At 36.7% G+C, this 27,175-nt stretch overlaps 6 protein-coding genes and 1 long non-coding RNA gene across 17 annotated transcripts; 3 read left to right on the forward strand and 4 right to left on the reverse strand.

Annotated features, from left to right (window-relative positions):
- Positions 1-1,987: 1,987 nt before the first annotated feature.
- Positions 1,988-8,778, reverse strand: LOC115998983 (pentatricopeptide repeat-containing protein At3g29230-like). 7 transcript variants are annotated; one of them, XM_031238669.1, is made up of 7 exons: positions 8,287-8,778; positions 6,961-7,225; positions 4,137-6,088; positions 3,957-4,019; positions 3,546-3,719; positions 3,100-3,372; positions 1,988-2,860 (listed from the first exon to the last, which is right to left on the reverse strand). In XM_031238669.1, the coding sequence occupies exon 3, from the start codon at positions 6,082-6,084 to the stop codon at positions 4,240-4,242; it is 1,845 nt and encodes a 614-aa protein (XP_031094529.1). In that variant the 5' UTR covers positions 6,085-6,088; positions 6,961-7,225; positions 8,287-8,778; the 3' UTR covers positions 1,988-2,860; positions 3,100-3,372; positions 3,546-3,719; positions 3,957-4,019; positions 4,137-4,239. The 7 variants fall into 7 exon arrangements, with proteins under 7 accessions (XP_031094529.1, XP_031094528.1, XP_031094533.1 ...); XM_031238668.1 differs by having other exon boundaries at positions 6,961-8,044; XM_031238673.1 differs by lacking the exon at positions 6,961-7,225.
- LOC115998853 lies at positions 2,717-4,019 on the reverse strand. The gene is made up of 4 exons (XM_031238513.1): positions 3,922-4,019; positions 3,582-3,804; positions 3,100-3,372; positions 2,717-2,860 (listed from the first exon to the last, which is right to left on the reverse strand). Exons 1-4 carry the CDS (start codon positions 4,017-4,019, stop codon positions 2,717-2,719), a joined length of 738 nt encoding a protein of 245 aa, XP_031094373.1.
- A 409-nt stretch (positions 8,779-9,187) lies between the features above and the next one.
- Positions 9,188-13,036, reverse strand: LOC115999861 (probable 2,3-bisphosphoglycerate-independent phosphoglycerate mutase). Its single transcript, XM_031239801.1, has 6 exons — positions 12,927-13,036; positions 11,900-12,243; positions 11,305-11,450; positions 10,716-10,992; positions 10,258-10,530; positions 9,188-10,007 (listed from the first exon to the last, which is right to left on the reverse strand). The coding sequence occupies exons 2-6, from the start codon at positions 12,206-12,208 to the stop codon at positions 9,534-9,536; spliced, it is 1,479 nt and encodes a 492-aa protein (XP_031095661.1). The 5' UTR covers positions 12,209-12,243; positions 12,927-13,036; the 3' UTR covers positions 9,188-9,533.
- A 140-nt stretch (positions 13,037-13,176) lies between these two features.
- LOC115998284 (pentatricopeptide repeat-containing protein At5g38730) lies at positions 13,177-17,430 on the forward strand. Of its 5 annotated transcripts, XM_031237814.1 has the most exons (5): positions 13,177-13,346; positions 14,106-16,078; positions 16,458-16,666; positions 16,983-17,022; positions 17,123-17,430. In XM_031237814.1, the coding sequence occupies exon 2, from the start codon at positions 14,214-14,216 to the stop codon at positions 15,990-15,992; it is 1,779 nt and encodes a 592-aa protein (XP_031093674.1). In that variant the 5' UTR covers positions 13,177-13,346; positions 14,106-14,213; the 3' UTR covers positions 15,993-16,078; positions 16,458-16,666; positions 16,983-17,022; positions 17,123-17,430. The 5 variants fall into 5 exon arrangements, with proteins under 5 accessions (XP_031093674.1, XP_031093672.1, XP_031093675.1 ...); XM_031237812.1 differs by lacking the exon at positions 16,983-17,022 and having other exon boundaries at positions 17,123-17,429; XM_031237815.1 differs by lacking the exons at positions 16,983-17,022; positions 17,123-17,430 and adding an exon at positions 16,155-16,285 and having other exon boundaries at positions 16,458-16,913.
- A 1,827-nt stretch (positions 17,431-19,257) lies between these two features.
- Positions 19,258-20,607, reverse strand: LOC115998286. The gene is made up of 2 exons (XR_004093863.1): positions 20,467-20,607; positions 19,258-20,386 (listed from the first exon to the last, which is right to left on the reverse strand). It is a non-coding gene; the product is annotated as an uncharacterized LOC115998286 (long non-coding RNA).
- Positions 19,820-21,347, forward strand: LOC115998285 (zinc finger protein CONSTANS-LIKE 2-like). Its single transcript, XM_031237817.1, has 2 exons — positions 19,820-20,700; positions 20,840-21,347. Exons 1-2 carry the CDS (start codon positions 19,873-19,875, stop codon positions 21,197-21,199), a joined length of 1,188 nt encoding a protein of 395 aa, XP_031093677.1. The 5' UTR covers positions 19,820-19,872; the 3' UTR covers positions 21,200-21,347.
- Positions 21,348-25,920: 4,573 nt separating this feature from the next.
- Positions 25,921-26,256, forward strand: LOC115998859 (protein GLUTAMINE DUMPER 3-like). The gene has a single exon (XM_031238519.1). The coding sequence runs from the start codon at positions 25,921-25,923 to the stop codon at positions 26,254-26,256; it is 336 nt and encodes a 111-aa protein (XP_031094379.1).
- The last annotated feature ends 919 nt before the right edge of the window (positions 26,257-27,175 follow it).

Below are 27,175 nucleotides of genomic sequence, written 5' to 3' on the forward strand. Positions count from 1 at the left end.
CAGATCAACGAATCAAATGTAATTTTAAAAGAATGACGCGGTGACATTTTCGTAAATAACTGGAACTTTGGTGCACCTAGTTTCACTTACAAGTGCACATATTTTCGCACCTATTTTCATTTACAAGTGCAAGTAATTTACCTTATTAATATTCATGCACATATTTTCGCAAATACTTTCACTTACAAATGCAAGTAATTTACCTTGCTAATATTTATGCACTTGGTTGCAACCTATGTGCACCTAGTTATAGCATTAGGTGCACCTAGTTATAACATTAGGTGCACTTAGTATTGATGATCATTGTATAATTTACTTGCACTTGTAATACATTTTAGTTGCACGTGTGCACCTATTTTCACTTGCCGGTGCAAGTAATTTACCTTGTTAACATTTATGCACCTGGGTGCACCTATGTGCACCTAGTTATAACATGACGTGCACCTAATTATAACGTTAGGTGCAACTACATTCCGGACACGTAGCGCGCTGTGATTTGTCCGCATTTCTCTCCTGGAGAGCCAGTACGCATTTGAACACGATCCATGACAACAAAGTGCAAATGTTTGTGTTTTTTTTTTTTTTTTTTAAACTCACTAATAAGCCTTTTTGAAATGCAAAAATACTACCCTTGAAAAATTCTGTACATCATATGTTGGATATTTATATAGTAATGGAGATTAATGGTTCAGATGTCTACCATGAAAGCCCAAATAATATTTGGAGTTGTGGAGTAGTAAATATTATTGAGTTTGGTAGGGATGATTTTGGGTTGTTTGAGAAATCTCGAGATGTTCGAGAGATCACGAGAGGTGTTCGAGAGGTCGCGAGAGATGCCTCGAGAGGTCGGTTCGCACGAGAGATCGGTTCGCGAAGAATCGATGTCTCGAACTAAGGGTTGCGTGAATCGTTCTATCGATGTCTCGCAGGTCTGCGTGGAAACTATGTCTCGAAGGCATTTTGAGCGCTGCCTCTTACCTCTCGTATACGCGCAAGGCATGAACATATAAGGCTTTTTATGTCTCGAACATGTACCTCTCGAACAAGCTTGAACTTTTATGTCTCGAACATGTACCTCTCGAACAAGCTTGAACATTTCACTATGCATTCTTTCTTTTGTTTTATGCATGCACTTGTGTATTTTAATATGTCCTGTTTTGCATGTTCACATGCATGTGAGATATTAAAATATGAAGATAATAGTTTGAAGTATCTTTGCATGCATTGTTTTGAAATGTGTTACGTGAGAGACTTTTACCTCTCGAATGAGGCAGTGAGTTTACTAGTCTGCATGTGTTTTTCACTTTGAAATATTAAAGTGTTTATATAATTGTTTGAATTATATATTACATGCACTCTAAGTTTATCCTACGTATACTTATCCAAAATCAGTTTGGAGATATTAACATGTGAATATAATTTAAAATTATATTTCCACATGTGTGTACGTAACTGCCTGAACCAGAATGGTGAAATCCAAAAGAATATATTTTATATATATTTTGAAAGTTTTAAACTGGTATAAACTTCCAGTAACTACTCCTAACAGTTAGAATTTATTCCTATAAAATTCTAGGAGTGTCATCTGATCAAATACGCAATTAATTTGCATGATATCTTGATATATCACAGTTCAATAATTCTCCAGTAAGTTCTTATCAAAGCAACATAAGAACTTTGTTTTCATCTTCTTGTATCCCATAAGATTTAATCTTGATACCTCGTTGCTTTTGAAGAGGAAAGATTAAAAGCTTATAGGAAAGTGATATCGATCTCATTTCCTCTCCTTTTTTCTCCTCTTATCCGAAATTTTATCCAACATCATAATATGAAACATGCCCTTGCAGTATACAGTATACATCCAAGATATAATACAGGGTAACCCCGGATGGTTAATGATATAAACTTGTAACCACAAGGTTACGAGTTTCAATCACAGTGCTCTTGAACCTAGGCTAGTTTAACTTCTTAACTTCTTATACAAGGCTTGAATAATTTATTTTTTTTCCTTTTCCTTTGGAAGTGTTACTTGCATTGCCAATTGTATACAATACAACAAAGAACAATATGAAGTGCATGACCCAGCCATGTCCATTTCTTGTAATTCCTCACCTGTAACTACAGTACAAGATAGCCTGAATGCAACAAGAGTGTTATCATCTTATTTTTTAAATCCTAATCATGACAGAACTAAATAAACAGAATCACCCTAGTCACACTGCATAGGCTTGATGATAGTTTATAGAAAAACCCTTCAACTTCTAGTCTGCATATCAAGGAAAGCATGAAACTGCTGAAGCAAATCACATAAATATAGTTCAGAAGGCAGAGAAATTTGAATAGCAGTTGAGAACATTATCAATGGAAAACCTCTTTCACTAGGCCTTCCATCTCATTTTCACTTTTTTCTTCTTCCACAAGATTATGAGTTACCTTATTGTGAAATTTTATATTTAATTGATAATCTCAAGCCTTCCCTCAACCACACCCAAGTCCCAACTGTCAAATTGGCATGTGCTGTTGTCTTCTGAGATTATGATGTCTTTACTGCCATCAGCATCGTCTGCATCGTCCCCAACTAAAAGCCTGAGGCTGCCTACTTCTTTCACTGCCTTCTACTCCCACGTCGATAGTTAATCTTCATCATCTTTGATAGTAGGAAGAGAAAATGAAACAGGACTGCCTTCCCCCCACTGCGCCCACAAAGTCCTTTAAACTACACTATGCAAAAGGGGCAAGTTTTACCAGATGATTCTGCTGGCCATAAGAGTTTAGCCAACTGTCCAATAGAATGATCTACAGCTTCAAGTCCTTTAACTTTGAAAACACTCACTTTATCATGACCTACATCGTCAATTGCCTGCAAAGCCAAGAATGAAGTATTTACCTTCTTCTGTTATCCCACATGTTTACATTAGATAAATTAATTCAAGCAATAAGATGATTCATGCAATGTTTTTTTTATTTGTTACTCTCAAGGAGTTAACTTTGCACAAGGACTGCACAAAATTTATGGATAATATTACAAACAATTAAATATATTCAACACTCCTACAAACAAACAAAGAGAAACATTAGAGGAACACAGTGATCTATCACCTTAGTATGAAGGAACCCAAAGTCATAGCCATCAGATCTATCAGGTTTATGCTCATCTTCTCCAGGTACAAAAATATTGAGGCAAGATTGCAGAGGAGCTGAGAGTGTCTTAACTATGGCAGTTGTTTTGGATGTTAATATTGTCTGGTAGTCCCCTGTTGCTTCAGGAGCTTCTAGAATATCAATCCCAAGTGACAAACCCAATCCAGCAATAATCTTGGTAGGAGCAACCATGCATGGCCAGAGCCCATGTATCTTTTCAAATTGAGGAACCTAGACAAATTAACAACCACCTGAGAATAAAAAGTTCAAACTCAGAAGCAAAATGATTCTTTTTTGGTGCTCTATTCTATGCTCAAAGAACTGTTTGATGGAAACCTGAAATCAGTGTGAGCATTTTCTTTATGCACACATGCATGCAAGAGAAGAGAGAGAGAGGAATCCACCTCAATTCAAATACCACAACCTCTTAAAAGGACAACATTGGTAATGTTCTTTGCTCCAGCAGCCCACTTTGAATTTAGTGGATGGGCAACAAGAATGCATGAGATCTCCTTAGACAGTTCATTAACAACCGCAGCTGTGTGCATTGCCTCTTCTGTATCATCAAGAGCCTGGGCCTGTAAAAGAAGGTGATTGTCCTTCAATGGGTCTGTTCCTGATATATTTCCACTTAATACCGGTCCCTTTACTACCACACCACATCTAAACTCTAAGGCATACATAAACATCAATAGATACATCATCAAACTTGATTGTGACACACTAACACTTTCAATAAGTATACATTGTGTACAAGGAAGTGAATATGTGCAAATTTACATGAGCATATTATCTATCAAGAAATTACAACGCACCTCAGAGGTAATCATTACTCGTTGAGAATCCTTCAAGAAAAACTGCAATGAAGGGATGGCCATCTGTCAAGAGTAGTGAAACTTTAAGTATAAAATAAAGTTTGAAAACAAAAATTAGAGTTAAAGCCCAATTCCAGTAATTTTGTTGTTTTAAGATCTCTTTCTACCGTGGAAGTTTACCTCGGTGTCTAAATTGAAATCTCAATTGCTGGCTTCCTGCAGCAACTATAAAAGAATTTGGAAATCTCAAGACATAATAACATGTTAACAACTTCCCCAAGGTTCATTGATCAGTTTCCATCAAGTCCAGAAAATAACCAGAAGACATTGATATTTTCATCAATCCTTTCAGAGCTCCGTAAATTGCCTGTGTCTTGGGATGCCTCTCATCATAGCAATAAAACTCAGCCACTTCATCATCAACCTCAACCAAGCTACAACCTGGAAGCTTTTTAAAACCGGTATCCCTCATGGCAACTTTCTGCTTTGCCACATCTTTCCATCTCTTAGCATCACCATAAATATTAGCAAGCATAACATAGTTTGCAGGGTTGTTTGGGTCGAGCTCTATTAGTTTCTGAAGTGCCAGTATGGCAACATCAATATTCTTGTAAATCCTACATGCCCCTAATAATGAAGTCCAGATGACACTATCAGCTGGCATAGGCATCTTATGCACAAAATCAACAGCCTGGTCAAAATGGCCAGCTCGAGCCAAAAGATCAACCATGCAACCATAATGTTCAATTTGAGGCACAATCAAATACTCATTGATCATAGATTGGAAATAATGAAATCCCTCTGAGACTAGACCCATGTGAGAGCAAGCACATAACACACCTATGAAAGTTATTCCATCTGGTCTTACACCAGCATTCCTCATCTGACTAAACAAATTCAAGGCATCAGCACCCTGACCATGCACTGCCACACCATTAATTATCGTATTCCAAGATATCAAATCTTTTTTATCCATGCTCTTAAAAACATCAATTGCATTTCTGACCACCCCACACTTTGCATACATATCAATTAAACCATTCCCAACATATATATTATCAATATAACCAATGCTCTCTGCATATGCGTGTACCCATTTACCCATATCAAGAGCTCCTAATCTAGCACAAGCAGACAAAACATTCACAAGAGTGGCATCATTAGGCTGCACATCGGACTCAGTTAACATCCTCTTAAAGGCACCAAGAACTTCCAGAAAATGTCCATTATGAGCATATCCTCCAATCAAACCATTCCAAGAAAATATGTTTCTTTCCTGCATTGCTTCAAACACCCTCTCACACCCCTCGACATCCCCAGAATTCGCGTAGCCATTCAACAAAGTATTCCAAGACATCAAATCCTTATTGGGCATCACATTAAAAAGTCTCTGAGCCTCTACCATGTCCCTGCATCCGATATATGCCACAATCATGCTATTCCACAAAACAATATCTCGCTCAGGTGCCAAGTCAAAAAACCTCCTTGCAGAGGCCAAATCACCATTCTCAACATAGCCATTAATCATAGAAGTCCAAGAAACCACATTTCTCAAAACCATCTCGCTAAACACTCTATGAGCAGACTCGACTTTCCTTGCTCTAGAATACAAATCAATCAAGGTAGTACCCACGAATGTATTAGACTTAAGCCCAATCTTGATCACGACACAATGCACTTCCTCGCCTTCCCTTAAAGCATATAACTTCCCACAACACTTCAAAATTATGGGAAATGTGTAGCAGCTCGGCCTCTCATCCTTGTTCCTCATCCGACGAAAAAGCACCAGCACCTCTCTGTGCTGGTCCTTTTGAAGGTAACCTTTGAACATAGTGTTCCAAAGCGAAGAACTTGGGTAGGGAATTTGATCAAACAGGTGGCGAGCGTGATGAACTTGATTTAATTCGAAACATTTCAACAGAAAATGAGGGGTCGTGTACTCGTTTTGATTAAGACCGTGAATTGTGATCTGGGCTTGGATTTGTTTGAGGTTCCTTGTTGTCTTGCATGATTGCAATAATGATATGAACTTTTCTTCGAGGATTCTATGCGGAGGCTTCGAGACCAGGTTTAGAGCAACTTCACCTATTTTTGGAAGAGATGAATGTGCACCATTTCCCCCAAACATTGTTCTGTCGGGTTTCGATTAAAAAACAAGGCGGTCAATATATTTGTAATTTGCATCAACTCGACCCATACTACCATTGATGGCAAATTATTCTGTCAAACAGGTCTAAGTAAACCCGTATCTAAAAACAATTATATGCCAAAAACAATACAGAGAAAAGTAGAGGAAGAGAAACTGGGTAAGATCCAGGAACCAAAAAGGCCTCATATTATTTAATCATTTCACTAACAACATTAAAGTAGGAGATGATGGGATAAATGACCATAAATGAATATTTATAACACTCTCCTTAACAATTATCTTACCACACTCATACCTGGTTAAAAACCTCATCAGAAAAAACCCAGTGAAAAAAACTTAGTAAACGAAAAGAATACACAATATATTATATATATGTGAAATCATATGTTACGCCAATTGCCTCATTAAAAACCTTAGCTTAAATTAACAACTTGCTACAAGTCCCACACCAAACAAAATGACAATAAAGGATTACAAATTTCTATATGAAATTGAATTCATGGAGATGACGATAAAAGATTACAATTTTCGATTTCAATAATTAATCAATTAAACAAAAATGCCGAAATACAAATTAAATAAACATTATTCACAAAAAATAAGAAAAAAAGGTCAGTGAAAATCAATAAACACATATACTGATAACTCATTAGTAATATACACACTATACATATCAATTATTGTTACATCAAGAAATCTAGAAAGCCATATACACAAAGAATCACCAAAAATCATGAAGGCTGACAGAAGAAATCCATCTAAATCAGAAAAAATCAGTGAAAAAAATAGAAAATAAACCATCTGCATTAAATAAGAATCAGTGAAAAAATCCTTCATATAAACTCACAGACTTACTTGCATTGCTGTGTCCAGACTTGCAAAGGATTTCAGCTGTCTTCACTGGTGGTCTCGACTTTGCTGTCTAGACTCTAGAGTCTAGAGGTCACTTCTCAGTATCTTGGTTGAAGGCACTCAAGGATTCAAGGCAGATTGCAATTTTAATTGAGTTTGAAAAGAAAGTGTGTGTATGTGTATATATATGCTAGCCATCCAATTCTTGAGGTAGATGATAAACCGAATCCATTGCTAATTTCACCGCAATTGATTAGGTAAAATAGTTCTGCAAAGTTTATTTGTTTATACAGGTTACATGGATATAATAGTAAGAATTGCACCAACCATGCAATTTGTATGCAGGGTAATATTACTCTTATCATTCTATATATGGGAGCTCAATAAGGATTTTCACTTTATCAAATTAAAGCAAAAAAATTAGTACTAGCACATAGAGTTAGCGTCAAACAGGCTTTTGGTGCCGAAATGAGGCAACTGCAAAATGAAATTAAAAAGCACCGTAGAGCGCTAAACTTAAGTGTTGGAACAATGGATCTTGTAAAGAAGGAAACTCTCTTTGTAGCACCAACATGCACTTCTTTCCTTGCACAATGTTCTTTAATTTCATTTTACAGTTGTCCCATTTTGGTGGCAATTGCAAAAAGCCTATTTGACACATCCATAAGCTAGTACTAAATTTCCTTGATTTTAATTTGATAAAGTGTAAACACTTATCAAGCCTCCATTTATAGAGGTATAGAATAATATTGCCATGCAGTACAAATTGCATGGCTAACACAATCTTACTATTATAACCACACAACCTGTAAGAACAAACAAACTTTACAGAACCGTTTCACCTAATCAATCAAAGTCCACCATGAATTCGGTGGATCATCCACTCCACAAAAATTAGATGGTGGCACAATTCTTACTAATTCTTTGCACAACTTTTCTGTAGTTAAAACTATCATGCTATTTAATGATGAAAAAACACACACACACACATATATCAAAACAACATCATTTTGAAAATAAAAAATAAAAAATCAGTAGGGCAACTGACCTAGTATGAATCAGCTTTGAGTGGAAAGCAACAATCAATCTAGAAAAGACACAATTCACCCATTCATAATTTATAATTCACAATTCACCCCTTCATAATTTATAATTCACAATTCACCCATTCATAATTTATAATTCACAATCAAAATTCACCAATTTACAATTAACAATTAACAATTCACCAATTACAATTTATAAGACAATTAATATATTGTAAATCTCAGGAAAATTTCATGACATATGGAATTAGGGTTTAGGGAATAAGGAGGTTGAGGTTCGAACCTAAGGAGCTGCAAGCTGCTGTTGGACGCTTTACGACTGATCGGAGCCGATGACGGTCGACAGAGCTGCTGACTGAGATGAAAACTGAAGACGGCGACACGGTGAAAGTTGCGGAGCTACTGGTCGGTGGCTCGCAGCGATCCAACGGCAGTGCGGCTGCGATTCCTTGAAGACGAAGTGGTCCTGCAGCTTTCTCGTAGAAGTTTGTTTGAAGGGATTTGTCGTTTGCGTACAAGGCAGACAAAAAATTAAATAAATAAAAAATTAATGGCGTTGTACAGATTGCCTGACTGCTTCAAACTTGGAAGGAGAACAGAACAGAATCATAGTTTGTCCGACGATGCCGCGATGTCGTTATGAGTGCTTCGAACTTCGACGGTGCTATGTAATGCAGATCTAGGAGCGAGGAATGGGAGAGTGGGCGCAGAGTTTAAGTAACAATCGCTCCCTTTCCTTATTCTCCTCTCTCAAATAGCTAAGCTAGTACTGGGGACTAGAATTGTGCCCGACAGGGCACGCGCTTTGCATGAAATATCTACCCAATGACTCAACATTTGAGAATGGAAAATGACTTTTTGTACTTAAATACTTCGTAGTCATGATTATTGACAATATTTTCTCAAAGTAATGTTGTTTTGCTCCATTGAATTTTCTTTTTAACTTTTGAAAGTATTGCCACAACATTTTTAAAAGACACAAATTTGTGTAAGAGTATCTTAAAAGATCTTTTATCTGTGAGACATGTCGGGTTAATATGAAAATGTAATACTTTGACATTAATTAAGCTGTAAACATATGAAACATGTTCTTGTGGTATACATTGACATTCCAGCTAAACTTTAAGACATGAAGATTTTTTTTTTTTTTTTTTTCTCTTTTCCTTTTTGTTTTGGTTGGGAAATGTTATTGAAGGCCAAGTGAATACATTACGACAAAGAACATGAAGTGCAGATACATTCATGTCCATTTCTTGTAATTCCTCATCAGTAACTACAGTACAATGCAGCTGGGGTGTTATTATCATCTTATTTCCTAAATCCTAATCTTAAAGCCTTTAACTTCTAGTCTGCATATCAAGGAAAGAACATAAATATAGTTCAGTAGACAGAAATTTTGGAATAGCAGTTCAGAACAGTTAGCTATTCTTTTCTCTTCTTCCACAAGAAGATTATGGTTTACCTTATTGTGAAATCACATAATCTCAAGCTTCCCTCAACCACGCCCAACGCTCAAATTGGCATGTGCTGTTACGTTTTGAGATTAAGGTACGTCTTTATAATTCCCATCATCTCACTCCCGGGAAAGCGTCCAAGACAACCTCTCACCGCTGCTATCTCACTGAACTCATTAACACAGTCCCCGCTAAAAGCCTTGCTTCTTTCACCGCCTTCTACTCCCACATCAATAGCCAAATCTTCACCAACTTTGATAGTTGGAAGGGGAAATGGGTCGAGCGAAGTTTCTAACAGGACTGGCTCTCCCCCCACTGCACCCACAAAGTCCTTTAAACTACACAATGCAAAAGGGACTGGTTCGAAGCTGTGGTCTCCATATTCAACAGGTGTAGAGTGGTCTCCGGTGACACAAATGAAGAACTGGAATTCCCCAGATGATTCTGCTGGCCATAGAAGTTTAGCCAACTGTCCAATAGCACGATCTACAGCTTCAAGTCCTTTAACTTTGAAAACACTTGCTTTATCATGACCTGCATCATCAATAGCCTGCAAAGCCGAGAATGAAATATTTACCTCTTTCAATTATCGTACATGTTACATTAGATACATTATGTCAAGCAATAAGATGATTCATGTAATGCTTTTTTTAACTTGTTACTCTCAACTCTCAAGGAGTTAACTTTGCAGAAGGACAGCACAAAATTTATGGATTATGCTACGAACAATTAAAAGTATTCAAGTATTCAACACCCATATGAACAAAGAGAAACATTTGAGAAGCATAGTGATCTATCACCTTAATATGAAGGAACCCAAAGTCATAACCATCAGATCTACCAGGTTTATGCTCATCTTCTCCAGGTACAAAAATATTGGGGCAAGACTGCAGAGGAGCTGAGAGTGCGTTAGCTATGGCAATTGCTTTGGATGTTAATATTGTCCGGTAGTCCCCTGTTGCTCCAGGAGCTTCAAGAATATCAATCCCAAGTGATAAACCCAATCCAGCTATAATCTTGGTAGGAGCTACCATGCATGGCGAGAGCCCATGTATCTTTTCAAATTGAGGAACCTAGACAAATTAAACAAACCACCTGAGAATAAAAAGTTCACAATCAGAAGCAAAATGATTCTTTTTTTTTTTTTGGTGCTCTATTGTATGCTCAAAGCACTGTCTGTTAGAAACTTGAAATCAGTGTGAGCATAAATTATTTATGCATAGATGCATGCAAGAGACAAGAGAAGAGAGGAATCTACCTCAATTCGAATACCACAACCTCTTAAAAGGACAACATTGGCAATGTTCTTTCCTTCAGCAGCCCGCTTTGCATTCAGTGGATGGGCAATAAGAATGCGTGATATCTCTTTAGACAGTTCATTAACAACTGTAGCTGTGTGCTTCGCCTCTTCTGTATCATCAAGAGGCTGGGCTTGTAACAGAAGGCGATTGTCCTTCAATGGGTCTGTTCCTGATATATTTCCACTTAACTTTGGTCCCTTTACTACCACACCACATCTATGCTCTGTGGCATACCTAAATTAAATAATCAGCATTAACTTCACTCCCTCATTCGAAAGATAAAGGAAATTTTTACTTTAGAAGCAGCAGCAAGAAAAGGGTTAATCCCCTATTTTAAGAGTCTGAAAAGTATAAGCATGAATATATTGTGTTCAAAGATTTAATTCGAACTTTTTAAAGTTCAACGGCCTAATTAATATTTCACTAATAGTTGGAGGGCCAATTTGATCCTTTTCCCTTAAAAAAAAGGATTTAGAACTTTTTAACTCCATAGACCATAGGTGACAAGCAAGGATCAAAGTTTTAGGTAAATGAAAGCATATGTACCTGACTCTAACTTCATATTCAGGAAAAGATGGAAGCTTCATTCCATCCAAAGCTGCACAGAGTATTGGCCCTTCTTCTTCAAAATGTCTATCAGCCCTCCTGCTGATAACTATTCCAGTGGCCTCATCAAGGGTTGCAAAGTTTGACTAGGATAACAAAGTTAGGTTAAGGGCAAGAAGTGACAGAGAGAGCTTATGTACATATAACACAAGGAATCAAAAGGCTGGACCCAGTGCAGAAGGCACCACATCATACAGTGTAAAAGGGAACAAGGTCATATCTAACATTCCAACCTCCCTAGAATGAGTTGCAATTCAATACATTAAAAATGATAGAAAAAGGTCATTGGCACTGCCAAAGCTCCGTTTGTATGCAGAGACACCTCTTTATTGCTTTTCCTAGTAACCCATCTGATGCATAGCATACAAGAAGAGGGAGAAAGTAAAACTATATTAAATGACAGATTTCAATGTATGATGGATAAGATTGGCATATTCAACTGGTTACTGAAGAAGATGCATAGTGGCATAGTCAGATATAGCACAAACACATATTTAAATGCAAAAAAAGGGCAATGGGAACCATATATACATACTTTGAATGCAATATCACCAGGTGACATTGCCAGTCCAGCACCCATAGATTCAAATGCACCTCGGCCCCGGTAATACACCCTGGGATTGTAACCCAACAATGACAGATGGGCAGTATCACTTCCACATCCAAGGCCTACTTCAACAGGATCCATTAGACCATTAACTCCAGCAGAAGCTATAGCATCCAAATTTGGTATTTTTGCTGCTTGCATAGGAGTCTGGTAACCAAATCTTGGCAGAGATACATCTCCCAAGCCATCAATAAGCAAAAAGGCCACCCTTTTCTTTGGATGCTCCGAGTTACCCATTCTTAATTCAATAAGCCCCAGCAATTCTTCCCTCTCTAATTTAAGAATTAAATAAAAAGCATCAAAATGGTAGCTCAGAAGTTTCGAAAAACATTTCTCAGTTCTAACTGACACACAGAATGCCATTACTGTTCGGGGAGGCTATAAACAAACCACTAGTGCAGAAAAACTTTGAAGCATTTGTGCAGTACCAGGCATTATCAAAGAGAGAACCAAAGAGAATTATCAAAGTAGAGCTCAACTGCAATAGTGCTAGAGGATAACAGAAAAGAATTCACATAATATCCACTTTAGCTTTACAGAGTAAACATAGCAAGCTAATACAAAATAAGGTATCACAGCAAAATTTCGCATTTTTAAGAAGAGGAGCATTTTGAAACATTTAACCACTGCTTACAGCCACATTATTTAAACTGGAAACACATTGAACTACATCAAAAGAAAATTTCCACAGCTGCTTTGCTAGAAATATGTACTTTCAGGCTTTACCCAAATTACCCAAATTTGATCAAAGAGAGCCACCAAACAGCAACAATTCCAACAAATTTGATCACATATGAGTATATGACATACCCAATTACAAAACACTGGATATTCAATTATAGACAGATACAAGCAATTAGGGCACAATTCAAATTAGGAAAAATTTACAACTCAAAACTTAGGGAACACAATTGAACAAATTAAGATTAATAGACGGAGTCGACGAACTACGAACCTGAGGCCTGAGGGTGAAGACCAATCCGGCGACGGTTGAAGCTTGAAAATGAAGCTGGTGTCTACTGGCGAAGGCGCGAGGCAGAGGAGTACAGCATCGGCTGGGGCGTAAGAAGAAAGCAATTAAATAAAACTAAATTTAAAAAATTATATATATACCCAAAACGACGTCGTTAAACCTTTTTTTTTTTTTTACTTTAAATTTTTTTTTCTGCCTTGTAAGCAAACGACAAATCCTTCGTCTTCAGGGGACCACTTCGTCTTCAAGGAATCGCAGTCGCACTGCCGTTGGATCGCTGCGAGCCAGCGACCAGTAGCTCCGCAACTTTCACCGTATCGCCGTCTTCAGTCAGCAGCTCTGTCGACCGTCATCCGCTCCGACCAGTCGTAAAGCGTCCAACAGCAGCTTGCAGCTCCTCAGGTTCGAACCTCAACCTCCTTATCCCTTATTCCCTAAACCCTAATTGCATAAATCATGAAATTTTCCTTAGATTTACAATATATTATTTGTCTTATAAATTGTAATTGGTGAATTTTGATTGTGAATTATAATTTATAAATTCTGAATTGTGAATTATAAATTATGAATGGGTGAATTGTGTATTTTCTAAATGTGATTGTGAATTTATAATCTGTCATAGATTGATTAATTGATATAAAATACATTTTTTTTTTGGTTTAGTTTTGGAAAAAAATGTTTTGGTTCAGTATTTAAATTGTTTTTATTGGTGTTTGGTTTTTTGTCATCAACATTTTTTTAGTTGCTTGAACTCTGCCCCTACTCAACATTTTTATAAGAATTTGTGTAATTATAAAGAGGAAAAGCAGATTGTGCTCTCAAAATTGTCGGTAAAGTTTTTATTTTTGGAATAACTACGCAACCCAAAATCCTCACTCCGATAGAACTAAGCAGATTGTGCTCTCAAAATCTAACTCCAAACAGGGACGGAGCTAGCTGCCCCAACTGCCAAAAATTAGACAGGCTCAAAACGAGTGGTCCATGAAATCTAATGCTAGATAGCTCTTCCATTAGTTGAAAATTATACTATAGTATGGATTTGAAAATTCTTCTTTGTTTTTGTGTGTGTCTTTTGTTGTTGTTGTTTTTTTTTTTTTTTTGTTATTTATTTTATTTTAAATTTTGAATCTTGTGTGACTGATGTTCATAACTTTTGTTCAGTGGTTGGTTGATTCAAACACATGGTGGTTTCCAACATTCTAGTAATCTAGTAACTGTTGTCTTATCATTGAGCTGCTGAATCTAATGATGGAATTTTGATTATCATTGATGTTGATGGCTAGCTCTGCTGGTGCAAACACTGGAAGTCAACTTGTCAAAACTTTATGTGTAGTTGTGCTTAAGGGTCACTGGAATAATCTGTTGAAACCCAAGATTGGTTTATCAGTGACTTCGACAATTATTAATCATACGCTACTCACACTCTCTCCCTGTTGGTTCTGGCTTTCTTGGTCATTCTTCAAATGGGTAGAAACAATCCCGAATTACAGGCACTCTTTGCAATCTTCTTGGAGTATGATTTATATACTCACAAAACATAAACATTTCAAGAGTGCAAAAGATATGCTTCACCAAATTGCACGTAAAGATTTCTTGTCCTCGCCCACAGTTCTGAATGCCCTTGTGAGGAGTGATGATGACAGCGATGTGAATTCGCAAGTGTTCAGTTGGCTGTTGATATTTTATGCGAATTCAAAGCGCACGTGGGATGCAATTCAGGTGTTTGAGCATTTAAGGATTTGTAGGATTAAGCCTGACCCGCATGCTTGTACTGTGCTCTTGAATTCATTGGTCAAGGAGGGGTTGACTGATACCGTGTGGAAGACATACAAAAAGATGATAAAACTTGGGGTTGTACCGAATATACACATATACAATGTGTTGATTCATGCATGTTGTAAATCGGGTGAAGTGGAGAAAGCAGAGGAATTTTTGAGTGAAATGGAGTTCAAGGGTATATTCCCCGACTTATATACATTTAACACATTGATATCGTTGTACTGCCGGAGAGGCATGCATTATGAAGCTTTATCTGTGCAAGATAGGATGGAAAGGGGAGGAGTGGAACCGGACATTATAACATATAATTCTCTGATACACAGTCAGTGTAGGGAAGGTAGGATGAGAGAGGCTTTGCGTCTGTTTAAGGATATAAAAGAAAACGCTACTCCGAATGAGGTTACATATACCACGTTGATAGATGGTTATTGCCGAGTTGGTGAGATAGATGAAGCTTTGAGATTGCACAGTGCAATGGAAGAAAAAGGTTTGTGTCCAAGGGTTGCCACTTATAATTCAATTCTCCGAAAATTTTGTGAAGAAGGCCGGATGAAGGAGTCAACTAAGCTATTAAACCAAATGGGTGAGAAGAAAATCGAACCTGATAATGTCACTTGTAACACATTGATTAATGGCTACTGCAAAATTGGAGACATTGTATCGGCTCTGAAAGTGAAGAATAAGATGCTAGAAGCTGGACTCCGACCTGATCCTTTCACATACAAAGCATTAATCCATGGGTTTTGCAAGGCAAAGGATACGGAGAGAGCCAAAGAAGTGATATTTGACATGATTGCTGCAGGATTCTCTCCCAGTTATTGTGCATACTCATGGCTTGTGGACACTTATTGCCTCCAAAACAACAACGAAGCACTCATAAAATTGGCAGATGAGTTTTCGGGGAGAGGTTACTGTGTTGACATTTCATTTTACAGGGCTATTATACGAAGGTTGTGTAAGAGGGGGAAGCTGGATTGTGCTGAAAGGATCTTTGGCATGATGCAAGGGAGGGAGATATCGGGAGATAGTGTAGTGTACACTAGTCTAGCATATACATACTTTAAAGAAGGAAATACGAGAGCTGCTTCAGATTTGTTAGATGAGATGTACAAAAGAAGGTTAATGGTAACCCTCAAACTATACAAAAGTTTGAATGCTTCTTATAAGGATGAGAATAGCGTTCTAGATTTGTTCTGGAATAATGTGATGCAGAGAGGCCTGATTTCCCAGAATGTTCATAATACTATCCGCTTAAAACTGCATTCTTAGATATTATGGTAAATGGAGACGAGTTTCTCTAAATATTGTTTTACCAAAGCAGCAAGAATTGAGGAGGCCACTTGTCCAACTCAAAGGTGTGTAAGCATTGAACAATCTATGAATTACTATTACTTGTATATAATTTAAATAGTCATTTCTTATGACAAAAAGGTGGAATCGCCTACCTCAGGATTGTGGAGGGGTAAATCATGGTGACTTAACTGATTAACAGAGACTAGACTTTTGCTCATTGCACATAAGAAGCCCCCCTCATTTGAGAGGTTGCTTCCATACTGCCACTGGTGAGACTCAATTATCCTTGGTCCCTATCACAAATTTCACATCTGTAACCAGTTGAGCTGCCCATGCGGGCTTAAATAGTCATTTCTTGTTTCACCATTTGAATTCGACAAGTGTGGTGTGAAAAGTTTGTTGCTTGTCAGTAATCAACCTCTTCATAATTTGGAACTGCAGGTGAGAGTTGTGATTCCTACAACCGCAGAAAACGAGCAAGTGGTGCAGAAAAGACTGGCACTTGTAGCGCATATGAAGTGCGTTCAACGCCGGCATGTTGTATGTACATCTCTATTGCATTGATGGAACTTGCAACAAGAACGATGTCTTTGGCGCTTCAGATCTTCTGCTAGCAGGAGGCACCTGAACAGAAGTGTTGCAATAGACAGGTAAAAAGACTATCTATCCAGTTTCACAAAGGTTACGAAGTGAGTCAAAATCATGTTGAGTAGTGACAGCTGGTAAAGTTGTGTATATTGTTTAAACCACAGAAAACCCACTGATTTGGGCTTGTGGCTAGAGGTAGGATTAGCAAGAAATGATGAAAAATGATGGTATTGGGAAGCCTTATTTCAGTTGTGATGTTGAAGTTCATTGAAACCCCACTAACCTAATCTTAGACAATTTTTTGAGAAATTCTATTATTAATTAGGCATTCTTAGCATCATTATGCATTCATGCTAACATATTCTTCTCTTCTTTAAGGTCGAGATTGTCAGAATAACAACAATTTGATTCTATATAGGTGAAACTTAAATATGGTTAAAAAAATCTTAATTATTTAACATACTTTACTCAGTGATTTCGATAGTTCTAACTGTAAGATTTATCACATGTAAATCAAGATGAATATTGTTGATGTGAGGAGGAGGAGGTCAGGAGCCAAATTGATGAAGACATTACATGCATAGACCATAATGGAGGGTTACGTGATTATTATTATTCATGTGCATTCCATTGTTGGGCTGGAAAGCCATGTGATTGGTCCCAAGGCTTGTCCTCAACTTGTGGCTCACACCTCTCCCTTTTTCACCTTTTATTGCCCACAATTAATGCTCCCTATGATCCAATTCCTGCCATGCCTTCTAATTCTTACTTGCCAAATTATACCATGTAACATGGTCATCTTGTATTGTGGACATGATTCAAAAATATATTTAGAATATGTGCTTGTAGTTAGTATATATGTAATTTCATTTAAGAAATTATATACTTTTAAAATAAAGTGAATATGCATAATAGATTAATTGTATAGGATACCTAATTTATTAACTATATGTTCAAGTACATAACATGTTAATTACATGTATATAATTTGAATGTCGTTTTGGATCAAAGTCCGCAATGCAAAATAACTATAGTACATGGTATAACAATTGTTATTACTTTCATTCAAAATTATGGGATTTGAATTTGCGCATCTCCAAGTCTTCTAATTCTGCTCTTAGTGTCAGTTGTTGACTTTTGTAATATAAACCAGTTCCACGTATCACATTTTGTAGTGTGTATATATATATATATATATTGATGTACTACAATCTAACCTATACATAGTATCTACTCAAACAACATGATAAAGTCAACATCCTTGATTGGAATGGGACTCGAACCTGAGACCTTCCGTTTGAAATGGTAACAGTGGTGCCATCAAACCACAAGGTACTTGGCCGTAGTATATTTTTGTATGAATCTTTTCCACTTTTGACTGTTATTGATTTCTAAGTATTTATCTTGTCATTTTTAGTGCATCATTATGATTTTTTTTTTCTTTTCTCTTATCTGATCCTCCGATAATGTTTCACCTGAGAGTTAAGGAACAAAATTGACCTTTCATTTCCAAAAGTACGCTACGGCACTACCCATCGCTTAAAGACCTCAAAATAGCAAAACTTAACAATTCAAAAACCCTAGGAACAAAATTTTCTACTTGGGAACCTAATTATACAGGTGCATTTTTATTTTATTTTTGAAATAATTACATTTTTCATTCTTTAAGTTATAAAGTAATTGTAGGATCTTTCTTACTTGGTAATCGTGCTCACATCTAATCCTTAAGTTACAACTAAGGCTGCATACTTTGTCCTTTTCAAACAAAAATATTAGAGACTAAATTTGCAACATCACTTATAGTTTAGAGCTAAGAAGTGAGCACGACCTATTAGAAAAATGATAAAATTTGTAATGTTAGTTATAACTTAGAGACGAAAAGTGAACACGACTAACAAGTAAAGACGAATCCTACAATTACTGAATTACCTTAAAAAATATGAACCCCCCACCCACCCACCCCCAAACACACACACACACGACAAATTATACCATGGACCATAATTTACCTTGCATTGTAGACCCTGGTCTAAAAATAACCTTCAGATTTTGTATCATTCTGTACCTGCAGTTGACAGTTTCTGTACCTATAGCTATCATATTATGTATTAGCAATTATCAAGTTATTTGTTTACATGTACAAAAACTGTTAATTCTAGATACATAATGTGTTAACTGAAGGTACATAATTTTATATCAGAGTTCATAATATATGAAATATGAACCTGGTACATGGTATAACAATCAAAAAATAAATAAATAAATAAATATTGGGTTTAGACAACATCAATCATGTTAGTAAATAGCAAAGCATGAAAGTTATTCCGATGACTAATTTAAAAACATGCAAACCGAAAGAAGGGTGATCATATGATAGGTCACAGGTAGTTACCTAGTTTACGCATTAATTTGCCTCCATAAGGATATGAGAAATCCTACACTCCAAATTGCTGTGGTGGTCCTCCCTGACAGCCTCCAAAAGATTACAATTTGAGGCTCGTATTCCACCCCTTTCCAACAATGCTTTCAACATTGGTAGTGTTCAATTCAATGTCCCATGAATTGAAGTGTGGGGGAATATGTGTTTTAACCTCAAATGAAAATCTAAAATATTAAAAATATTTTTGACAATAGAAATGTCACTCAAATGAGATTTTAAAAACATTTTCAGCAAGATAAATAAATACTGCACCGCAATTAGTAAGAAATAAGAATAGGTCAGCTATGGGTAACCTATGCCGGTTTACCTCCTTGTGGCCCTTTGCCGGCTAGGGTCACTAGGCGAGGAAAACAACCTCGTTAAAACAAGAATACATGAGTAAGCAGACAAAGGTACTAAAAGCAGAGGTCTCCTTGTTTCTTGGAAGCATATATACACTTGCCAAACATGCTTAAGTTGCCTACATGAGAGCAGGCGAGTGTGAACTGTGAATTCCTATTGTGAGCTGTAACTCCCAAAGCAACTACTTTTAACTGATTCCAAAAGCCAAAGCTACCCGTACCCACATGACAGAATATCCAATTGCACCTTGGGTCCCACCAGAATCAAACCCAACCACAAGATAACATAGCAACTTTTCCAACCCATTGTTTGCTGACAAGTGTCGTCTCCTGATTCTCTCTTCAATTTGGTAGTTGGCCACTGACCACTGTTATTTCCCTTCCCTCACTTGCCCATAAGTTCAAACCCAAGCTCCCAAGCAGACCCCCGAAACACACATTTGAGAACAAGAAAGTGTTTTTTTTTTGAAAAGAAACTTAAACATAAATGTCGAAAGAGGAAAGCAGCTGTGGGGATTTAGATTTTGGTGGTAGCACCAACACCAAAACTCATAATTGGGCTAGTGTATGTCATACCTGCCATTCGGTGCCATGCTCCATCAACTGTCGGACCAACTCAGCCTACCTCAGTGCTAGTTCTCAAGGTTGCATGCATGCCACAAACCGTGAGACATCCGTTCACGAGCACATGTGGTTGTGTGACTCTTGCCAGCGTGCTCCTGCTGTGTTCTGGGGTAATGCAGATGCAGCTTCTCTTTGTGCTGATTGTGACGCAGACATCCACGCTGCCAACCCATTGGCACGGCGCCACCACCGTGTCCCACTTCTAGGCACCATTTATGGCCCTCCAGACACTGACCATGGCGGTGGAGGTCCCGTGATGATCACTCATGCTGGAGATGCCACGGAGGATGATGGATTCATGAGGGATGCAGAGGAAACAACCTTGGATGAAGAAGATGAAGATGAGGCAGCTTCTTGGTTGTTGCTTAACCTTATTCCTGCCAAGAACAACAACAGTAGCCAAGGTGGTAACAACAGTAATGGTATGTTGTATGCAGGTAAGGTTGAAGATGCGTACTTGGACCTTGTGGAGTACAGTTCTTGTCAAGACAACCAGTACAGTGATGATTATAGCATAAACCATCAACAGCAGTACTCTGTACCTCAGAAGAAAATGAAATATGAAGGGGATTGTGTTGTCCCCGGTAAGGGAAAAAATCAGCTCCAATATCATCAGCATGGGAGTTTCCAGTTTCTTGGGGTGGAATATGAGAATTCCAACACTGGTTATCCAGCTTCAATTAGTCAAAGTGTAAGTTTTCTTGATTTCATCCATGTACTCCCAGATTATATATTATTGTTTAGCGAATCCTTTTTCTCTATTGGGGATCAAGGCATTTAACCACAGAATATGTTTTAAAGTAAACTTCCACTGCCAAAATTGAAAACAGGTTTCCATTTCCTCCTTTGATGTTGGTGTTGTTCCTGAGTCTACCATAACTGATGCCTCATTCGCCTACCCAAGACCCTCAAAAGGAACCATTGATCTCCTATCTGGTCCACCAGCTCAGATGCCGTCACAGCTTACTCCAATGGACAGGGAAGCGAGAGTTCTCAGGTACAGAGAAAAGAAAAAGTCTCGCAAGTTTGAGAAGACCATCAGGTATGCCTCAAGAAAGGCCTATGCAGAAACCAGGCCAAGGATTAAAGGTCGATTCACAAAGAGAACTGATGTGGAGACTGAAGAGGACCAGATATTCTCCACAGCATTGATGGCAGAGGGTGGATATGGCATTGTTCCATACTTCTAAACCTAGCAACACAGATAACAGAATTCTCCATAGCTACTTACAATACAGTATTTTCATCATATAATTTGACAAGTTGTGCTATTAAATTCCCCGCACTGTTGTAAGTACCGATAGATATGAATATTCATTTAGACTCAGTAGATGCACACAGATAAATAGTCATTGCATATATAGTAAATGATTGACAATGGTAATTTTTGTTTTTAATTTTTTTTTTTTTACTAAAAAAGGAACAAAGTTCACCTAGAAGTAATGGAATAATGAGAAACACTTTGGGTACTGTGAAAAGCTAACAACTTTTTGCGTGTTGCAGTATAATTGAAGCATGAGGCTACTTTTTACTTTTCATTGGGGTCCTTCCTTTCCATGGACCTCGTTCTTTTTGAATGAAAATAATCCCCATACTCTTGCCCAAAATGAGACAAGTACATGGAGACTTGGTTGGATTACGAAACAAATACTTTTTAAGAAATAAAAATCTATCAGAAGGGGAAGTAAGTTGCAATGAATTCAGTAGCTGCAATTACATCTATAGGGTTCATGATAAACCTTAAAATGGTTATAGTGGAAAGTTCTGAATTCCAGTCAGTGCTAATTAAAAGCTAAAGAAATCACATTAACCTACCCTCATTGGCAAAGAGCTAAATAGTGAAATTTTAAAGCAGGAGAAAAGGAAAAACATGTGTAAGAGTATAAATACTCATAGTTTAAGTTCCAAAAAAAGAAACACGATTAACTAGAGCTCTGAGAAATTTCTTTATGCACAAAATCTCTAATTTAGATGATCATGGAATGAAGCTAGAAGACTTCAAACAGCCTAAAGAGATATGCCATCAGGATAACAACATTGCCTTAATCTAACTATGCCCATAGCTGAAACCTAAAGTTCACTAAATTATGTGCACTCCAGCATATCATAGTTTTAGCTTTTAGGATATGTACTCATAAAGGAGAGGACATGTTATAGCTTAGTGGAACATGTAGATACAGGCTACAAGAGAGGATAATTGTGGCTTCCAAGTGCCATCGAAACATGGTTCAGTTATTCACTTTTTTTGACCTTCCTGATCCTCAAGTCTTCTTTCCGATTTAGTGCTTTTACTCTTTCAATAGCATTTTTTTTCCAACTCAAGTGCAGAACCACACTCACCACTGTCTCATAAGTGTTTCTCAACACTCAGAAACAACAAACTGATGAAGAAGGAAAAGTGATGTCTATTTGACATAGATAGGAATCTATTAGTAATTTTAAATCATTAAAGCCAGCATATTCAACTGAACTATCCAGGTCCAGAGGAACTTTTAAAACTTATCCCTACTCTGAACCACACATCCAAGCGATGAGGAAATACAAAGAATTGTAACTATTGTATTAAATTGTTTTAGCATGCTATAATAAGCAGGAGGATAATTCTAACCTAGATTAAGAAGGAACACGGATATACGATGTAATAAAAGAATAGAGCACTTTTACTTTTGTGAATGTAACCTCCTGATAAAAAGTTAAATTTGTTTGTCTTACCTAGGCAAGGAATAAATTACTTTTGCATAAAGTTGAGAATTCTGAGGCTCCAAAGCTGATACCCTGTATGTTGCACATATGTAACCAAAGAGGTCCTTATTGATCTAAAAGAACACAGTATATCTATTTCTGTTCTGCCATTTGTTGATGTACACACTTGTTTTTCTTTACCCTATATTCTCTGGTTCTTTTTTTTTGTTGCTCTAGCAAACAACCATGAAAAAGGAATCATCATTGAGCCACTGTGTTGTTATTCAAGATTGTAAACCCTGATGGAACTGATTTTATACCATAGTACTGATAAAAAAGGCTACAAATCAAATTGAATATTTGGAACAGATAACTGATAAACATAGATTTTGGGATATTAAGATTAACAATGATCAACCTCCAAAATTGTAATTGTATACCTTGTTTTTGTCTCTTTTATTTTGGGTAATTGGATCACTACCCTTTAAAAAAAAAATGTTTTCAACATAGCATGTTAGTTTATTTCAGTTCACAGTTAAACATTGCAAGCTTGAGTTTGAAAATTTTGAACAAGTTAAAACTGCACCTTTGCCTTTTTGGGTGAAAACTGTTTAAAGAGAGAAGTCTCACACAAGAAAAGAAAAGGAAAAAAAAATAGTGGCCTTAAATCCTGATAGCTAATTATGTTATTTATTCTTCCAGAGTATGACCCGTGCCTTTTCCACAAGGCCTTTCCTATCTTTTGGCACTTAATGTATCTGTTTCTGCTATGCTATTCGATGAACCTTGTCGCTTTTTCCACAGAGTTGCATTCCAGCAAGGATTCTCATCAACATGACACATTGTTATCCAAATGCCAAAAGAAATTAAAAACTAATAACAGAGGCAAACTCTTGAAGATATCTAAATCAAGCTTGGCACAATTACTAACATATTGTCACCTGAAAAATAACAATGCTCAAATATACACAAGAATGACAAGATACACCAGATAACAAGTTCAAAAATTAATTTTGGCACTAGAAAGGATGGCAACTTCAAATTCAGGCCATAATTTTCCTCCTAATTTTCTTCTTTTCCCTCTTTGAAGATGGCCAAATGGGGATGAGTTAAAGCAGGCGACTCTATACTTTAAAAAAAGCATGCTACACTTTTAAAATCAAAAGTAGATTTAAAATTAACAGTCACGAAAGAAACATGAGAATCTTTTATTTTGGTGCTACTTTAAGAAAGAAATGAGAAATTCCCTTGAAGTAACTGTTGCTGTTTGTCTAGCAGAGCTTACTTAATTAGATCAGTGAGATTATAGCCACAAAGACTATGGAGCTAACTTAAGCCATAAGTAACTGAGATTTGATTATGAACTATTCACCATTTCACCATCCAAGTTTTGCCAAACTGGCCTTAGCTCCAACTATAGTACCAAAATGTCCATCTCCGCTCATGTTATCCAACACTAGAACTATTGTCCAAAAGAAACGTGCAACGAGCGCATTTGTGTCGCACTGTCGCATTCTCAATTTCTAGCCTCAGATTCTAATTTCACCTCCCATATTCACCGCTAAAATTATTCCAAATCGTACAAAATACAATGGTCCATGAACACTCATTATGTCCAGATTATGACCGAAACACGCAGCAGCAAATTAAAAACACTTGGAGATCTCTTTCGCAGTATAGGATAATTTCAAATATGGATTAAACTAATTAAAGAATGTTAGCGAAATTGATCTGGTGAATAAACTCACATAAGAATAAAGATGCAGGAAGGTTTACTGTTTACCTGCCACCGGCGGGAAAGAGCCTCCGCGAAGTGCGATCACGTCTGATTCTCCTAATTCCGTCATAATAGCCTGATTGGCTATTGTTCATTTATATGGAATGGGCCGATGGAAGTTGGACGTCGGATGATGGCTATTTATGATGGGCCGTAAAATCTATGCTCAGAATGGCCCAATGGGAGTCCCAAAACACACGTCTAGCGGGGCCCTTTCTTATAAAGCACATAATGTGGAAATTCATACTCGGTTTCAAAGGATAATTCCGCACTCCATCATTATGTTCAATTCCTCTTTGTTATTCAAAGAATTATTACGGAGTATTTATTTTGCTACAGTAAAAAACCTTGTGGTCGAGCGGTATAACTGCGACTCAGGTTACAGATTCAAATTTCAATGGGGACATTGACTCTTTGCATTTCAATAATTTGAAAAAGTTTGTATGAACGAATACTACATTGTAACAAAGTTAGTATTACTAAAAAAAATTAAACAATTTCAAAATATATACATTCCTTTAAATGTTCAATGCACGCAATGCTTATGCCTTCACAATTTTAGCAAGGAATATGGGGGAATTCCTTGATGTAGTGGATGGTCCATATTTTTATAATTAATTTTATAATTTGCACTCCAAACATATGGTCCCTACATGTCCTAACACTATCAACATTGCATGTTGTTAAAAAATAAAAAATAAAAAATCAACATTGCATGTTTGGTAGATAAGAATTGTAATTTCTTTCCCATAATTTCAAAAGGTAAAATATTTCACAATTTGAATTGGTAGGAAGAAATTATAATTACACCGAATTACAATTAACCAATTTTGATGAGGAATATATTGCAAATCTTGCCTCACTTAGGAATTGCAATTATGCATGATCACCCGTAAAGAACTCGTTATTCTTATTTTGGATTTTTTAACTTTATGTGATTTAAAACTAAATTTAAGCCAAGTCCTATGTGGTTAGATGATAATACTATTCCTATTTCAAATGGGAAATCACATGCTTGAGTCCCATTTTGATCCAATCAAGGATATTGGCATAATCATGCAGATACTATAGATGATTAATTAGAGGGGAATTGATGGAATGGAGAGTTGGAAAGCAATGAATGAGATCCTTTGTGGACGGATGCAAGCAAGAAAACAGTAAAGCAAAACCAAGATTTCAAACTTTGTTCAAGATCGAAATAATACTGCAAAGTCTAGTCATTACCCAATGCCCATAGGGTGTGGCATACAATATATACATACAATTGTGTAACCCCCACGAAACTACTTGTTGCATGTCCTTTTCAATCGTATATATTTCCTAATCCTAATCCATGCATATATAGTACAAAGTACAAACCCAGGTTTTTCTTGTATAAATACCCCTACAACAAATTAAAGCTGCAAACCACTTCAAATTACGGAGAGAGAAATTAAAGAGAGAGAGAGAATAATGAGGCCAGCACACAACACAACGTCGCCGGCTGACCCCACGGGGTTTCACCGGTGGAATTCGCCGGTCCCTTACCTGTTTGGCGGCCTGGCGATTATGCTTGGCTTGATAGCTTTAGCTCTCATGATTCTGGCTTGTTGTTATAAGAAGCCCGCCGGAGAAAACCAGGATAATAATGATGACACCGATCGTCAAGAAAAACCACCGCCGGCACACGTGATAATGAAGCCGGAAATGGAGCCCAAGTTCGTGGTTATCATGCCCGGAGATCACAACCCCACGTGCCTCGCCAAGCCTGCCATCTGTACTCGCACCGATCCCGACGACGTCGTTTGAATGCCGGAGATCACTTCCTCGCCGCCGGGCCGGCGGTCCACATTTTTCCGACTGCTTTTACGATTTTGTTTTTAGTTAGGCTTTCTCTTGGATAGGTCCAGCGGAAATTAAATACGTAAATTGATGAGTAGTATTAAAGAGTTTCGAACAATATGAAAATCTAATTTATATCAATTACACAAACTTTTGTGTTTTTTTTTTTTGGAAAAAGTGTCAAATAGGCCATTGAATTTATCGTTTTTGTGCAATTGGGCCATTAAACATAAAAAGTGTGCAATTCAACCATCAAACAAGTAAAATATGTGCAATTAGGACATTTTTCTAAATTTTTTTAATTCAATTTGAGTTAAAAACATTTCAATATTGACTCCCAACTAGTATGGTAGAAGAAAATGACACTCTTAATACATATATGTTAGTAATATAATTGGATTTTACCAGAAAATTTTTGTAAAAATGGTCCAATTGCACAAATTTTACTTGTTTGATGGTTGAAGTGCACACTTTTTAAGTTAAATAGCTCAATTGCACAAAAACGACAAGTTCAGTGGCCTATTTGACACTTTTTTCTCTTTTTTTTTCCTCTGTTATATTTAATTTGATGGTAGAGTTTCTTCTTATCTTATAATCATTATTATTAATTATCTTAATTTGAAATGTATTTATACTAATACTACAAACACATGTACTTTTTCAAATGTGAGATACATGCTAACTAAAAGTCTATAAGAACTCAAAATTTTCAACTTCATTATTAGTATACTTTGAGATTTTTTATTTTTTATTTTATATATTATCTATTTTGAGTGTATAATATATTAAATTAATTATCTCCACTAAAAAAAATATAAATCAATCTATTTTGATTTGATCCAAATAAAAAATTACTCTACTCAGAATAATAAATCAAATGACCACT

This window comes from Ipomoea triloba, chromosome 12 (genome assembly GCF_003576645.1).
Source record: "Ipomoea triloba cultivar NCNSP0323 chromosome 12, ASM357664v1".
In the NCBI taxonomy this organism is placed as follows: Eukaryota; Viridiplantae; Streptophyta; class Magnoliopsida; order Solanales; family Convolvulaceae; genus Ipomoea; species Ipomoea triloba.